This window comes from Cervus elaphus, chromosome 6 (genome assembly GCF_910594005.1).
Source record: "Cervus elaphus chromosome 6, mCerEla1.1, whole genome shotgun sequence".
Classification (NCBI taxonomy): Eukaryota; Metazoa; Chordata; class Mammalia; order Artiodactyla; family Cervidae; genus Cervus; species Cervus elaphus.
The window spans coordinates 13,391,275-13,406,856 of record NC_057820.1 but is presented as its reverse complement, the minus strand read 5'-3'; the positions used below and the strand labels follow the sequence as shown (position 1 = coordinate 13,406,856).

Sequence of the window (15,582 nt, the reverse complement as noted above, 5' to 3'; positions counted from 1 at the left end):
AGTCTCTATTTCATTTATTTCCACTGTGAACTTCATTATTTTCCTTCCTTCTACTAACTCTGGGCTTCTCTCTTTCTTCTTCTAGTTCCTACAGGTGTAAAGTTGGATTGTTCATCTGAGATTTTTCCTGATTTCTGAGGTAAGCCTGGATGGCTATGAATTTCCCCCTAGGAACTGCTTATGCTGCATTCCACAGATTTTGCCAAGTTTTATTTCCACTTTTATTTGTCTCAAAATATTTTTCAATTTCTCCTTTGATTTCTTCATTGATTCATTGGTTGCTCAGTAGGACAGTATTTAATAGTCATATATTTGTGGTTTTTCCAGCTTTCTTCCTGTACAGGTATCCCTAGTTTTATTGAACTCTGCTTTGATCGCACTTTGCAGACATTTCATTTTTACATTTGAAGGTTTGTACCAACCATGTGCTGAGCAAGTATTTCATCATCACTCTTCCAACAGCATTATCTCACTTTGTGGCTCTGTGTCACATTTTGTTAAGTCTTGCAATATTTCAAATCCTCCACCAGCAAAAAGATTACAGTTTGCTGAAGGCACAGACGATGGTCAGCATTTTAAAATAACAAACTATTTTAAAATTAAGATATGCATATTGTTCTCTCAGATATGCATCGCACACTTAATAAACAACAGTACAGTGTAAATGTAACTTTCATATGCCCTGGGAAACCAAAAACTCATGTGACTCACTTTACTATGATATTCACTTTACTGCAGTCATTTGAAACCAAACCCACAATATCTCCAAGATATGCCTGTAACTGATTTCTAGTTTCATACAACTGTGGTTGGAAAAGATGCTTGACATGATTTTGACCTTAAATTTATTGGGACTTCTTTTGTGGCTTCATTATGCTTGCCAATACTAATAAGCTCTAAGAAGATAAAAGTTGACCTGGCTTTTTATCTACTGAAGTCTAAGGCTATGTAAAGTAACATTCTTTTCTCAGGATATTTCATATCTACTTTCTTTCTGAACCCACACTGAAACAGTAATGTTTATTGGTCTTGTCCCATTTCTTTAAATTTTAAAACCTTTTCAATTTAGAATAATTATGGACTTAGAGGAAGGTGCAAGAACAGTAGAGTTCTGTGCACTTCACCCCCAGGTCTGCTATCTTACATCACTGTGGTATTAATATCATATGAAACCTGGAAATCGACATAGGTCCAATACAGTTAACTGACCTTACTCATTTTTTATCCATTTTTGCAGGCACTCATTTGTGTGTGCATGTGTGTTTGTGGTTTTATGCAATTTTACCTCATGTATTTCTAGGGGCTTCCCAGGTGGCTCAGTGGTAAAAAGTCCACTTGCCAATACATGGCTTCAGTCTCTGGGTTGGGAAGATTCCCTGGAGAAGAAAATGGCAACCTACTCCAGTGTTCTTGCCTGGGAAATCCCATGAACAGAGGAGCTTGATAAGCTACAGTCCATGAGGTCGCAAAAGAGTCTGCCAGGATTTAGTGACTAAACAACAATAGATTCCTATAACCATTGCCACAAACAAGGTAGAGAATCTTCCAGCACCAGGAGAAACCCCGGTCCTACTGCTCATCTGACGGTAGCCACCCCCTTCCCACAGACCCTAATCTATTTTTGTTTCTGCCATTCTGCTTTTAAAGATGACAACTCCACCTCCTAGACAAGTCCAGCACCCCTGTCTTCCTCAAGGGCTGCCAGCAAGCTCTAAGCTTCTGGGCTGCTTCTGGTCTGAGTCACTTCTGAAATCTGACCTGTGACAACAAACCTCTACCAGAGGAACGAAATTTGACGTCTTTGTATAACACGGCTCTCTCCTCCTCCCTGTGTGTCTCTAGGTCCTGCACAGGTGAAGACATGGTCTGCAGAGAATGGAAGGCCAGGCTCAGAAAGCACTTCTCCCAGCGTGATGTTGATTTCAGCCAGACACATTTTTACTGAGCACCTACTCTGGGCAGGGCATTGTTCTGGGCTCTGAGGACACACTGACCTTGTACTCAGACAAACTTCATTTGGGTTCTGATTCTGCCATTTACCAGCTATGTGATCTTGGGCAACTGATCGACCTCTCTGAGCCTCAGGTTCTTCATGAGTAAAACAGCAGTGAGGTTTCCATGAGATCAGACATTTAAAGTATGTAGCCTAGCAGAATATCAATGCTTCATAAACGGTGCTGTAATGATGCTGGTTACACATCCCGAAAGAGCCCAGAGCTTTGCCCACAGAGATTTTTCTTTTCTGTGTGTTTTTTTAATTTTCTCTTATTTTTAATTGAAGGATAATTACAATATTGTGCTGGCTTCTGCCAAACACTAACATGAATCAGCCATAGATATACGTATCCACAGAGACTTTTCAAAGTGGGACAACTTAACTCCATAATTCCATAGAGTAAGAGCTGGAAGTATATTATTTTCACACCTTTCCTAAAGCAGCCCAGAGAGGGGAAGTAACTTACCCACAGTCACACAGCTGATAAGTGTCAAAGGGTGGATTAGAACCCAAGTTTCTGATTCTTCAGTTCAGCTGCTCAGTCATGTCTGAATTTTTGTGACCCCCATGGACTGCAGCACGCCAGGCTTCCCTGTCCATCACCAACTCCCAGAGCTTGCTCAAACTCATGTGCATCGAGCCAGTGATGCCATCCAACCATCTCATCCTCTGTTGTCTGTTTCTCCTCCTGCTTTCAATCTTTCCCAGCATCAGGGTCTTTTCCAATCAGTCAGTTCTTCGCATCAGGTGACCACAATATTGGAGCTTCAGTTTCAGCATCAGTCCTTCCAATGAATATTCAGGACTGATTTCCTTTACGATTGACTGGTTGGATCTCCTTGCTGTCCAAGGGACTCTCAAGAGTCTTCTCCAGCGCTACAGTTCAAAAGTATCAATTCTTCAGCACTCAGCTTTCTTTACAGTCCAACTCTCACATCCATACATGACTACTGGAAAAACCATAGCTTTGACTAGACAGACCTTTGTTGGCAAAGTAATGTCTCTGCTTTTTAATATGCTGTGTAGGTTGGTCATAGCTTTCCTTCCAAGGAGCAAGTGTCTTTTATTTTCATGGCTGCAGTCACCACCTGCAGTCATTTTGGAGCTCCCCAAAATAAAGTCTGTCACTGTTTCTACTGTTTCCCCATCTATTTGCCATGAAGTGATGGGACCAGATGCCACAATCTTCATTTTTGAATGTTGAGTTTTAAGCCAGCTTTTTCACTCTCCTCTTTCACTTTCATCAAGAGGCTCTTTAGTTCCTCTTCACTTTCTGTCATAAGGGTGGTGTCATCTGCATATCTGAGGTTATTGCTGTTTCTCCCAGCAATCTTGATTCCAGCTTGTGCTTTATCCAGCCCAGCGTTTCTCATGATGTACTCTGCATATAAGTTGAATAAGCAGGGTGACAATATACAGCCTCGACGTACTCCTTTCCCTATTTGGAACCAGTGTGTTGTTCCATGTTCAGTTCTAACTGTTGCTTCTCGACCTGCATACAGATTTCTCAGGAGGCAGGTCAGGTGGTCTGGTATTCCCATGTCTTGAAGAATTTTCCACAGTTTGTTGTGATCCGCACAGCCAAAGGCTTTGGCATAGTCAATAAAGCAGAAGTAGATGTTTTCCTGGAACTCTCTTGCTTTCTCGATGATCCAGCGGATGTTGGCAATTTGATCTCCGGTTCCTCTGCCTTTTCTAAATCCAGCTTGAACATCTGGAAGTTCTGGTTTCTGGTGCTCTTGGAACTTTCCCAGTTTGTTTAAGTGTCTCCCTCCATGGAAGTCTGATCACCTCCTCAAAGCCTACACACCCTCAGGTCGTCTCTTATACACTCTCATGGTACTCCATCATTTATTTGCTTTGTCATATTTTTTGCCTCTGTGCATTTTGTGCAGTCTTTTGATTGCCATCTTTCCCCTGAACAGTAGGCTCCATAAAGGCAGGCACTGCCCGGCAGGGTGGGGAGGCTACCCGCAGGGAAGATGGGCAAACGAGTGATGGTGAATGCTCTGTCCAAACAACAGGCTGCTTCCCTGTGGGCATTCGCTGATTGCTCCAGGGGTGAGGCTGGCCAGGACCACGTCCCTCACCAGCTGGGTGGGGCTCTGAACACAGAAACAATCACCCGCAGGGAGCAGAGCCTTGGAGAGAATCACCAGGACCACATGCCCCCAAGCAGGACCAGATGTGACCGATGAAAGCTGCACTTCAGGAGGGTGAGTGTCTCATATACCTGGGCTTCGGCAGGGCATCTGTGGGGCTTGATTTCTGGAATCCTAGGATGACTTGTGATTTCACATATTGGGACCCGATCATGATGCTTGTTCTGCTCACATAGAGCAAAACTTTTCTGTTTTATCCTCAATTTGATATCCTTTTTATTTTTCCAGTTTCTAATGAAGCACCTGTGGGCCTATCTGTGTCTGTCTGTCTTCCTCTCCATCTACCCCTCCCCTTCTCTTCCCAACAGGTCTTCTCCCTTTTCCCTTTTCTCATGAGGTCTCCTCCCTCACTCGGTAATTCACAGGATGTGTCTCAAGGAGAAATAATTCCTCTTTTTTAAAAAAAAAAAATTGTTTTATTTGGCTGTGCCAGGTCTTAGCTGCAGCACGTGGGAATCCAGTTCCCTGACCAGGGAGCGATAGAACCAGGGCCCCCTGCATTAGGCGGGTGGAGTCTTCACCACTGGCCCACCAGGGACGTCCCGATAATTCCTCTTTTAGCCCCAGTGGCCTTGCTGCCTGGCTAACCCAGGGGTTCTGTACTGCGGTGGGCCTCATTCCTCTGGCTTCCTGTGGCTTGGATCCAGTGTGGATTCATGTGTGCCTGGCGGAGACTATCTTGTTTCCTGATGTCCACGGCTCTGACTGCTCCTCTCTTCACTCAGACAACTATGCATCTCCGCCCCAACTTAGCACTTTATGACTTAGGGCCTGTCTCCTCTCTGTGCCTCAGTTTCCCCATCTGTAAAGTGGACAGAACAATGGCACCTACCTTGCAGGGTTGTATGAGATTTAACATAACCACTCGTGTGATACCCCCAGGCCTAGTGTATAGTAGTGAAGTCAGTCGTGTCCGACTCTTTGCGACCCCATGGACTGTAGCCCACCAGGCTCCTCTGTCCACAGGATTTCCCAGGCAAGAATACTGGAGTGGGTTCCCATTTCCTTCTCCAGGGGATCTTCCTGACCTAGGAATCGAACCCACATCTCCTGCATCGGCAAGCGGATTCTTTACCACTGAGCCACCAGGGAAGTCCTTAACCCCCACAGTGCTGTACCCCACCTGCAGGCAAGATTTGTGTTTCCACTTTGTTGGGGGATGCCTAATCTCTCTCTCCCTCCCGCTGTGGTGGCTCCACTGGCACTGATGCCCGTTTCCCGAGCGTCCCCAGGATGCCACGCACACGGAGAGCGGGTCTCTGGGTCCTGAGCACTCCACCTACCATGTGCTTCTCCTGCCTCAAGGCCGCGTCCAACTGCAGCAGGTCTTTTAAGTGAAGGTTGTAGATACACAAGTCAAGGTCCACACTGAAAGGTGCAAAGAGAAACAGAAGAGACTTTCAGAGGATCTGAAGTGGGGCTGAGGGTATCGAGTTATCAGGACGTCCCTGCTCAGGACCAGCCACCCATCCTGACTCCAGATGTTAAATTCAGCAGTGCGCTGATTCCTCACAGCCACCCGAGGTGCTTAGGAGAAATCAAAGAAGACATTTGAAACCCACCTGTGGCCAGAAGGGTACAGCTGCTCAAGAATCAAAGACAGGAAACAGGAACAGATGGAAGGTAAGAAAAATGAACACTTCCCCTGGCCCCGCCCCGGGCATTTTCAGGTCTAGCATCAAGTGTCATCCTACCCCTCTGCCATCATGTACACATTCTCACGCCCATTTTACAGATGGGAAAACTGACTCAGGAAATCAACAGTCAGAGAAACCTAGTAGCAATCACATGGTCATAGGGGCAGATAAGTGACAACATGTAGATAAAGGCCTTTGACTTTTTCTCCTACACAAGCAAAGGCATTTTAAATACTATACTCCCACCTGAGCTATTATGCGTTCTCTTCATCCGAATGCTCAGAAACATCCCTTTCCAGCCAGGCAGGGGAGCCAAGAAAGTTTCAAGTCAGTGACTTCCCACCTTTCTGGGGCCCCTCCAGGGTCAACATCTTCTGAGCCCACTCTCTCTCCCCACAACCCTGAGCTAGGTTGTGCCTTGTTCATCTCATCCAAGGCCTGTGGGCACTTATAGAAATTCAGAGCCAACAGGGGCCTGAGGACCAACACACAAATCTACTGACTACTTTATTGAATAACTACTGTGTGCCGAACTCTGCTCCGGACTGGGCACTTTGGCAATTTAGAGTGTGGACTGCTAAAAACAAGGCATCAGGGTCAAACCCGGCTATAACACTCACCTGCTGTGTGACCTTGGGCAAGTCACTCAGCCTCTCTGGTTCTCATTTTATTCTTTGTAAAATGAAGGCAATATTAGCATCTACTTCACAACCTTAATGACTGAGGGCTGTTAAGAGGAATTAATTATTTGATTCATGAATATTTATTTATCACTGCACCTGTCTTGGGCTCCCACTGGCTGGTAGGACACAGCTGTGAACAAGACAGACCTGGTCTTCTTGCTCACGAGATAATCTCTGCAAAGTGCTTAATATTTTGTACACCAGAAGGCACTTAACCAGTGCTGGCCACTGCTATGCAGGGCATGAGGCAGGTCAGTGATTAGAAGAGGCCCTCCTGTCTCTCCCCAGGACCCAGGCCGGGTTCCCTAACCCCTCTGCCAGCCAACGCCACACATTCAGCTCCAGCTCTGACACCGGGTCGCTGTGTGTCCATGGCTGAGTCCTTAGCCACTCTGGGCCTCCAGAGTAGTTATTTCCTCCACTGACCAGGATATGGCCTGTCGGTCTGAGTCCTCCACCTGCCCCCTCCTTACCTCTCACAGGTCAGCACCTCGGGGAAGCTGCTCGCCCCAAGGAAGCTGCGACCCAGGAACCTGTCGTCGCTGGCGGCCGAGTGGACGCTGGAAGAGGAGCTGCAGTCGTCCTTCTCGGCCTGGCTCAGGCTCCCCAAGCTGCTGGAAGGGGACGCCTCCAGCGGCTGGTTCGGCAGGACGGCCTGCTTTAAGGTTTCATGCAGAGATGGGTTGGAGGAACCGTCGGCCAGAGGCTGGGGACAGGAGACAAAGTGACCTCAGTCCACATGACCCATCACCAGCGTGTTTCTGTCATTCTACCCATGACACACGCAGTGGATCCCAGGAAAGCCAGGCTGGGGAGGATGGGGAGAGTGTGAGTGGATTTTGCAGCTTCTACCCCAGGGGCATGGCCATGGCCCCAGGGACCCACATCACAGTTCCTGTCTCATCACTTGTCCCTGGAGGCCAGCCCCTCTGCACCAGGCTCCTCCCCGCCAGCTCTCAGACCCCAGGCCTGCTCTGTCAACCCACCTTCCTTATCAAGAAACGCAAGCCCCAGCCCCCTGCCATGACCACACAAGGACACAGCCTAGTGCCTGGCACAGTTGGAGGGCTCTGCAAACATCAGCCGTCCATGTGTCCAGCCTCAATTCTGCTGCTCCCAGAGGTGCATGCCCAGAGGGCACTGAGCTGGCAGCCAGCTCCAAACCCTCACTGTTGTTCCATGCTTCTGGGCCTTTCCAGACTCTGGTTCCCCTGCCACAAATTCCCCTCACTCACCATCTGTGGAGCTGAAACCTCCATCCCTCCAGACACAGACCCCTGCATCTTCCTTCCCTGCTCTCCGAGCCCAGCCCAGGCTGGATTCCACAGGTCCTGGGTCATTTCTGTCCTGCCTGCTATCACACACTGTCCTTCAAGATTTGCAGGGCTGGGAGGGCCTCCAGGTGAGGACAGTGACCTCCTGATCATCGGATAATCTGCAGTGCCCACCACCGAGCCTGCCCAGCACAGGTACTCATGATGAATAAACGCCCTGAGTCTGAGAGTTTCAAGCCATCACCCACCCACCAGATAGTGAAGGAAGTGGCTCCCAGTGTGTGTCCAGGAAGCAGTTCCATGAACTATAAGCAGTTACTGCTCACTGTGAATGTTCCACAGAAATATTAGTTTAGGAAGTCTGCGTGAACAAAATAGAATCATTTCTCCCCCCTTTTTGGCTGTGTCACACCTTGTGGGATCTTAGTTCCCCAATTAGGGATTGAACCCGTGTCCCTTTTCGGGAGCATGGAGTTTTAACCACTGGACCACCAGGGAAGTCCCTGGAATAATTTATTTGGTGCAGGAATTCTCAGAGCTTTTGCTATGCTCTGCTGTCCTCAAAAGCAAATAATAATTTAAAAAACTGAATGTGTACTGAGTGTATTGACATCATAAACTATTCTAAGTCCTATGCCTAATACCCCATCTAACCCTCAAGACAACCAGGTGAGGCAGGAGGGCCCTTTATCCCCATTTAACTGATGAAGAAACTGAGGCCCTGAGAAGTCAGGAAATGTCTAGGAGTAGACAGCTGAGCTGGGAGCTAGGTTCAAGCCTGTCCTCTTTATCACCAGGAGAGCAGGCCGTCCTTTCCTCAACTTACTCGACCAGGAAACTCCTTCTTTCATGGAGCATCTCCTAGGCCGAGGGGTCCCTGAAGCATTAGGGATTATGCTGCCCTCTGCAAAATGCCTGGCCCCAGGTGTGAACCCCTGGCTCCGCAGGTCAGACCTGTGGGTACAACTCTGGCCCTACCACTTTCTGCAGCATGGCCTCGGGCAGGTCATTAGCTTCTCTGGGCCTTAGTTTCCTTGTGCATCAAGTGGAGATAACGGTATTATTCACCTTACAGGAACATGGCGGGGACCACTGAAACGCCTAATGTATGACAGATGCTGAGCGTTATGCTGGCCCCACAGTAAGTGTTCAGTTAAGTGTCCGCTGCTGGCATGAGTCCTGGGCTCTCTGAATGAGGAGTAATGTAGTAACTTGTATCAGCATCAGTACTTGTGTTAGTGTTGAAAGAGGAGAGTGGATTCTGCCCTACTTGCTGTCGCCTGGAGTCATGAGAATACCTTGCTCTACCATGGGTACACCCTGCCCCTGATAACACCGTCATAAAATGGATTCACCCTACAGTCATGCTCCATTACAAAGCCACAAAATTATCCCTATTAAAATGGCTTGCCATAAAATCCTCAAATAGGACCCCAAATTGCACATTTGCATCTCCCCCCTCCTACCCCAACCTCCAGCATATTACTGGTAAATTGCATTTCTAAGACAGCTCAGGACACTTACCCTGAACTTCTGATTGATGGGATAGACGACTTTTGCCTTCAGCGCAAACGCTGTGATGTTGCCGTTGAAAGACGGCTCGTACTCCTGGGAAAAAGAAAGAATAAATGGCATGGGGAGGCTTTTGGTGAAATGAAGGACAAACCACCGAGTTTCCAAAGTGCCACATCCTGTTGGTAACAGTGGCCCTGGGAAGGGACCATAATAAGCACATTTAGAACCAAGCAATGCTCACTTGCTAGGAGGATGGATGGATGGATGTGGCAGGTAGATGGATGGATGGATGGAGGGGCAAGTGGATGAATGGATGGATAGAGGGATACACTAATGGATGGACAGATGGACACATGGATGGGGCAGGAGGAGGGATGGATGGATAGATGGGAGTATAGATGGATGTGGGAATGACAGAGGTACAGATGGGCGAAGGGATGAATGGACAGACGTTAGAAAGCACATTGTTCTTTTAATTCCAAGTCTTCAGCTTTGGAAGAAATAAAGATTTAAATAACATGACAACATCAAAAGTTTTCCTAAAAGTTGTGAGTCACCTTTTTGTGGAATAAGAAAAGAAATATTTTTAGCACTACCAAGTGTATAAAAACTTACATGTGGTAATATTCATGCAAGGCTTTGGACTGGACCATAAAACGAAAAGAAGTGCTTGGGTGGATCTTTTCACTCTTCTCAGCCTCCATCTTCCCAGACAGTAAGCAGGTAGCCTATCTCCCCCAGGGACAGCATGGATGTGGACAAAGCCACAGCAGAGATGCTGGAACAGAGCCCAAGCGAGGCGATGGACCACTGTGAGTCTCAGTAGTAAAGAGCTGCCATCGACCTCTGCTCAGGAACCATCTCCCTGACATAGCTGGGCAGACTGACTCGTAGCCTGCTCTACGGCCCCACATCCTCTCTGCATCATTCTCCTGTTAGGATCACCCCTGTGCTTTGCATGGTCAGTGCTGAATAAGGGCTTGGACACATCCAGTGGGTGAATGAAGTCAAGCAGACAGTCAGGAGCCTGGCCCTCCAGGCCGGGAGGAATCTCAACTGAGCAACTCTGAACCAGATGCCAACACCTTTCTACTAAATCTTTAAAAAAAGAACTCCATAACAAAGGACTGATTGCCAATTGCCGCATTCTCCTTGGAACCACATACCCTATCACGGGGAATACAGAAGAACTTATCGCTTCCTCACAACGTGAGACATTGAAACAGCACCCAGCAGAGCCTGTGATGTGGTTCGTACCTGTCTTCAGAGAGGATTCACCACAATGCCCTTCCGAGCGGGACAGAAGGAAGCTCTGTGGCAGGGCCCCAGGTCTTGTCATGTCTGTCTCTACCTTGCGTGTGTGCTAAGTCACTTCAGTCATCTCTGACTCTTTGTGACCCCAAGGACTGCAGTCCACCAGGCTCCTCTGCCCATGGGATTCTCCAGGACAGAATACTGGAGGGGGTTGCCATGCCCTCCTCCAGGGGATCTTCCCCACCCAGGGATCAAACCCAGGTCTTTATGTCTACCTGCACTGGCAGGCAGTTTCTTTACCACTGCTTACAAAAACAGACTTAGATGACAAGAAGGGGGGCGTCCACCGACATGTGCCACCTCCTTAAACTTCCAAGGATGCTGCCATTTCCCAGATGGAGAAGATGGCACAGAGAGGTTGAGCTGTGCACCCAAGGGATCGGGACTTGAACTCAGATTCCCTAGCTCTCCTCTTCAGCTGCCACCATCCTGTCTCCTTCCACATGACAGAAGTGAGAACAAGAGGAAGAGCCATGCAATTGCAAGGTCAGTGGGAGTTCAGAGGAGAAGCCCCCAGGTCAGCCTCACCACACCCCAGGGACACAAGTCAGATCCTGAGGTACTGGTCACTCCCACACCTGCCACATCCAATCAACCATGAATCCCACCAACCTAACCTTCTAAGCCTCTCTCTAGGGCCACAATTCAGGCCCAAGCCATCATCATACTTACCCCAATGGGCTGAAACAGCCTCTTACCTGACTCCCTATGCAGGTACCAAGGACTTACTATGTACTACCATCTGATGCATGTCTGCTCATTTCATTATCACTCAATCATGATCATGCCCATTTTATAGAGAGGTAAAGCAAGGCTCAGAGGTGGACACTTTCCAATCCAGTCTCCCCAAAGCAATCAAATAACCTTTTTTAAAACAATGACTGCTCTTTTCTTTTTCTTTTTTTTTTAATTTTTGGCTGCACAGACTCTTTGTTGCAGCGTGCATGCGAGCTTTCTCTAGTTAGAGCACTCAAGTTTAGTTGCCCTGCGGCATGTGGAATCTTGGTTGCCTCACCAGGGATTGAACCTGTGTCCCCTGCATTGGAAAGCAGATTCTTAACCACTGAACCACCAGGGAAGTCCCTCAAATAAGCTTTTGACCATACAACTCCCCTCGCTTCCTGGCTTTCCTTGGATCTGAGTAAATACAGAATAGCTGCCCCCAGCCCACAGCAGCCCATCAGTCACTCTCTCTTGAATCTTTGCTGGGAAAATGGTACAAGAGTGTGGCAATAAGACCAAAAAGGCTGACTTCAGAACTGGTGACATACTTTGTGAGGCCCAGTGCAAAATGAAAATAGGCACCGGGGTGCGTGTGTGTGGGAGGGGTCCTTAGTCAAAAGTGATTAAGAGTTTCAAGACAGCAAAGTCCAGAAACAGGGAGGGGGTAACTGGGCAGAGGGTCTCAGTGACCACATGGGAGGTCATCCACCTATGAAGCTAGCCTCGGAGATGATCTGGAGAAGATACACTTCTTCAAGGGAAGATGAGAAACAGAAAGGGCACTCTGCATTTTTACACTTCTTCCAAACAGAGGTGGAGAGAAAGGACAGAATGGAAGGGGGTGGAAAATGCGAGGAAGGATTGTTCTCTGCCTTCCAGGGTTCATCTTCTAAAGGCGTGACACCAAACATATACTGCACTTCAGGGAAAAACATAATATGAGAAGCAAAGGATGTAGACACAGGGGTCCACCCGAGATGTGCAGAAGTGGAACCTGAGGACCGGGAGCCTGGGCTGTTTGCAGTTTCCCACAGCTCTTCTTATTAAGTTCCGATGTCCTCTAAATTCTGATCATCTCCCCAACCGTAGCAACACAATTATTCAGAAAATAGGCTGTAGTGCAGATTTACAATGTAAAACTTCTTCAGCTGAAGCAATGCAATTATTCAGAAAATTAAAACATAATTGTCAGAAAAGAAAAACCATTTCACTCGCCCACAAAAGGTACTCTTCTCAGCAAATGCACAGAAGCATCCAGAGGGGAGCGGTGCCCACCACCCCTCCCTTCTTCAAAGCCAAAGGACAGGACAAGGCTGTGAAGCAGCAGTCTTCAGAGTCTTCTGAAATTTTCTGGGTATTTTTGGCTAATGTGAGCTATTTATCGAAACAGAATTCACGCAAGAAGTGACGTGGACACCAAATGCCTTGGTTTTCTGGGCACTGGAGGGTGTCAGGGTTACAGTTCATCGCCCTGTTAAAGTCAGCCCTGCCCTCATTCCTTGACAAGCTCAGCCTGCTGGAGACAGGGGTATTTTGGCAAAGCCGGTCACTGGAACAAGCAGATCTTTAACTCTTGGCAATCATTAGCTAGATAATGGGCATCAGCGAGGCACAGCTAAATAGTTCACGGGTAAAACATTACTAGGTGGAAGAAGTGGGTTAGCCTTCTGGGAGGCAGAGAGACTGGGCTCCCCAGCAAAGACTGATTCATTCTGTGCTAGAAGGATTTCCAGAGTTGATTCATGGGTGACCCTATGGGGCCGCCATCACTACTGTCATCGCAAAGCTCAGAACCCTGAGGTTCAGAGAGATTGTGTTGCTTGCCCAACATCACACAGCACACAGGTGGCAGAGCTGGACCTGGGTTCCAGGATTCTGGATCCCAAGGCCAGTGTTTTTTGCATCATATCTGAGGTTGTCTTCTGTGTGAGAAGAGTTTTTTTCAAATAGGTTTATTGAGATGTCATTCATGCAACTGAACCATGTAAATTGTACAAGTTAATGCTTTTTGGTGTATTCACAAATACATGCAACCCTTGCTACAGTCAATTTTAGAACATTTTTGTCATTTTGTACCTGAAAATGTACCTGTACCCTTTAGCTGTCCCCCCTACCCTTCCCACCCCTTGTCCCTACCCCTACCAATCTGCTTTTGGTCTCTTTAAGTTTACCTATTCCAGACATTTCAGATGCTTGGAATCATGACATGTGGTCTTTTGTGACCGGTTTCTTTCAGCTAGCATCCTATTTTCAAGGTTCATCCGTGTTGTTTTTATGACTGAACGGTATTTCATTGTATGGAGTGATTATTTGTTCATCAGCTGATGGACATTTGGAGTTTCCAAGTTTGGGCTACTGTGAATAGGGCTGTCAGGAATATTTGCCCACAGGTCTTCTCATGGATATTTGTTTTCATTTCTGTCAGCAGAGTTTTAATCCTACGTGGTGAGGGGATCACAGGGAGTGAGAGAGACAGATGAGGGAGAGAAACTAAGACAGAGAGACATTCCACAGCCACACTGTCACACAGAGACATGTGGAGACACAAAAAGAGAGAGACGGACATGCAGGTAGATGCAATGACACGCACACAGACAGACACACTGGGAGAGGCAAGCACCTGGAAACAGAGAGGCTGAGCAAGTCAGCTGGAGACACACAGCACAGACGAGGAAAGGCGGACTCATCTCTGGGAACGGCCAGGCGCTCTCTCTTCCTCTGCAGCTCTGGGGTTTCCTATCCCTCCGTGGAGTCCTGCCCAGGGCTGGGAGGAGACACCCTGTCTTCAGAACCCTTGGGAAGTACGGACAGGGTGTGACTCCCAAAAACTGGATTTTCAGCTTATCCAGAAGCTTCCCCTATTGATTTCCAACTTTTTGGTGAAATTTGGTTTAAAACACCCAGCCCACTTTCCTCCTTTGGTAAGCGGAGGCTGCAGACTCAGGCCCCTGACTGAGTGTCAGGGACCATGGGGGTGTGGGGACGCAGCACGCCTAGACAGGAGTTGAACCATCCCCAGATCCAAATATCAGCTTCAAGGCTCAGGACAGTGACCTGGCTCCACAAGACTCAGTTTCCCCATCTGGAAAATGGGCATATAAACAAGGTCTATATCATGGAGTGCTGAAAGGATTGCATGAGAGAATTCACATGACGGCTTACATCAGTCAAAAATGACATATGTAAAAATGCCTAGAATCCAGTAGACGCTAAATAAGAAACTTTGTTCTATCTTTCCCCCTTTCCCAGCATCTTTCTCTCTTTCTTTCTCGCTCTTTTCCTCGCTCCTTACCTAAATATCTATATTTACCTTTTGGCAATTGATGCTGGATGACTGGGGTCTGTGGTACTTTCTAGGGACTAGGAAGTGACTAGAAGTCACTCATTCTCTCTTTGGAAGAAATGCCCTCTTCATCCATGGAGCTCACGTATGAAGTGATACCCGGGGTGGCCCAGGGTGGGGGGTGTGGTGGGGGGGACGAAAAGAAAGGTATAGGGAACATCCATCTCTTAACATTTCCATCAGAGGAAAAGAACTCCCACTCCTAGATATTTACTCAAAAGAAATAAAGCAAAATGAAAACACACTTACACACACTCACAGATGCCTTGTTCACAATAACCAGGCATGGAAACTAACCCACACTTGGTGACACATCCCCACAGCAGACTGAGAAATTGAAAGGGGCAAATGACCAATCAGTGCAGCAATGACCTAGACCAGCAGGCTCGAGAAAGCATGTGACTGCACTCATGTAAAACCCTAGAGCAGCAAAACCAATCATGCCAATGGTAGCAGTGGCTGTCTGTGCAGGGAGCGCTAAAGAACTTTCTGGAATAAAGGAACATTCCTGATCCGGGTCTTGGTGACAGGAGCACATGCACTTGTCACTCATTAAACTATAAGTTGAAAATCTGTGTGTTTCTGGTGTGTAAGTTATACCTCCAAGAGAAGCCTAGAGGTACACAAGATCTGTCGGGGCTCATCTGGATAAGCTGTGTCCTGGACATAGCACATCCTGTGTGAGCCTCCTCCAATGCACCCCCAACACCCCACTTACGTCCAGAGGCTCCTCATCCTTTGAAGTCAGTGCTTCTCTCTTCCTCCTCCTGGGTGGGGACCCAGCTGCTGACGGCGTCTGGATGTTAGATTCCAAATTCCTGAGCAGACTCTGAGTGTCGTCTTTCTAAAACCCAAAGGTGGAGGTGAGTGGGAGAGCATGTCCGAGTGGGTCAGCCTAGTGCCCTGCAGTAGCCATCAACCCCCCACGGCCCAGC

General features: G+C 47.7%; 1 protein-coding gene across 7 annotated transcripts in view; it reads right to left on the bottom strand.

Moving 5' to 3' along the window:
- EVC (EvC ciliary complex subunit 1) overlaps nt 1-15,582 on the bottom strand; it is an 89,053-nt gene that overhangs the window by 68,172 nt on the left and 5,299 nt on the right. For 4 of the 7 annotated variants that reach the window (XR_006341739.1, XM_043906215.1, XM_043906210.1 and 1 more), the window contains exons 2-6: nt 15,366-15,491; nt 9,277-9,360; nt 6,952-7,184; nt 5,442-5,526; nt 1,759-1,866 (exon numbers count right to left, since the gene is read on the bottom strand). Coding sequence is in view for 6 of the 7 variants with exons in the window: in XM_043906215.1 (XP_043762150.1) it covers nt 1,759-1,866; nt 5,442-5,526; nt 6,952-7,184; nt 9,277-9,360; nt 15,366-15,491 (636 nt within the window). In the remaining variant the exon portion in view is untranslated. The remainder of the gene's footprint in view (nt 1-1,758; nt 1,867-5,441; nt 5,527-6,951; nt 7,185-9,276; nt 9,361-15,365; nt 15,492-15,582) is intronic. The other 3 variants (XM_043906216.1, XM_043906212.1, XM_043906213.1) reach the window with 1 other exon arrangement.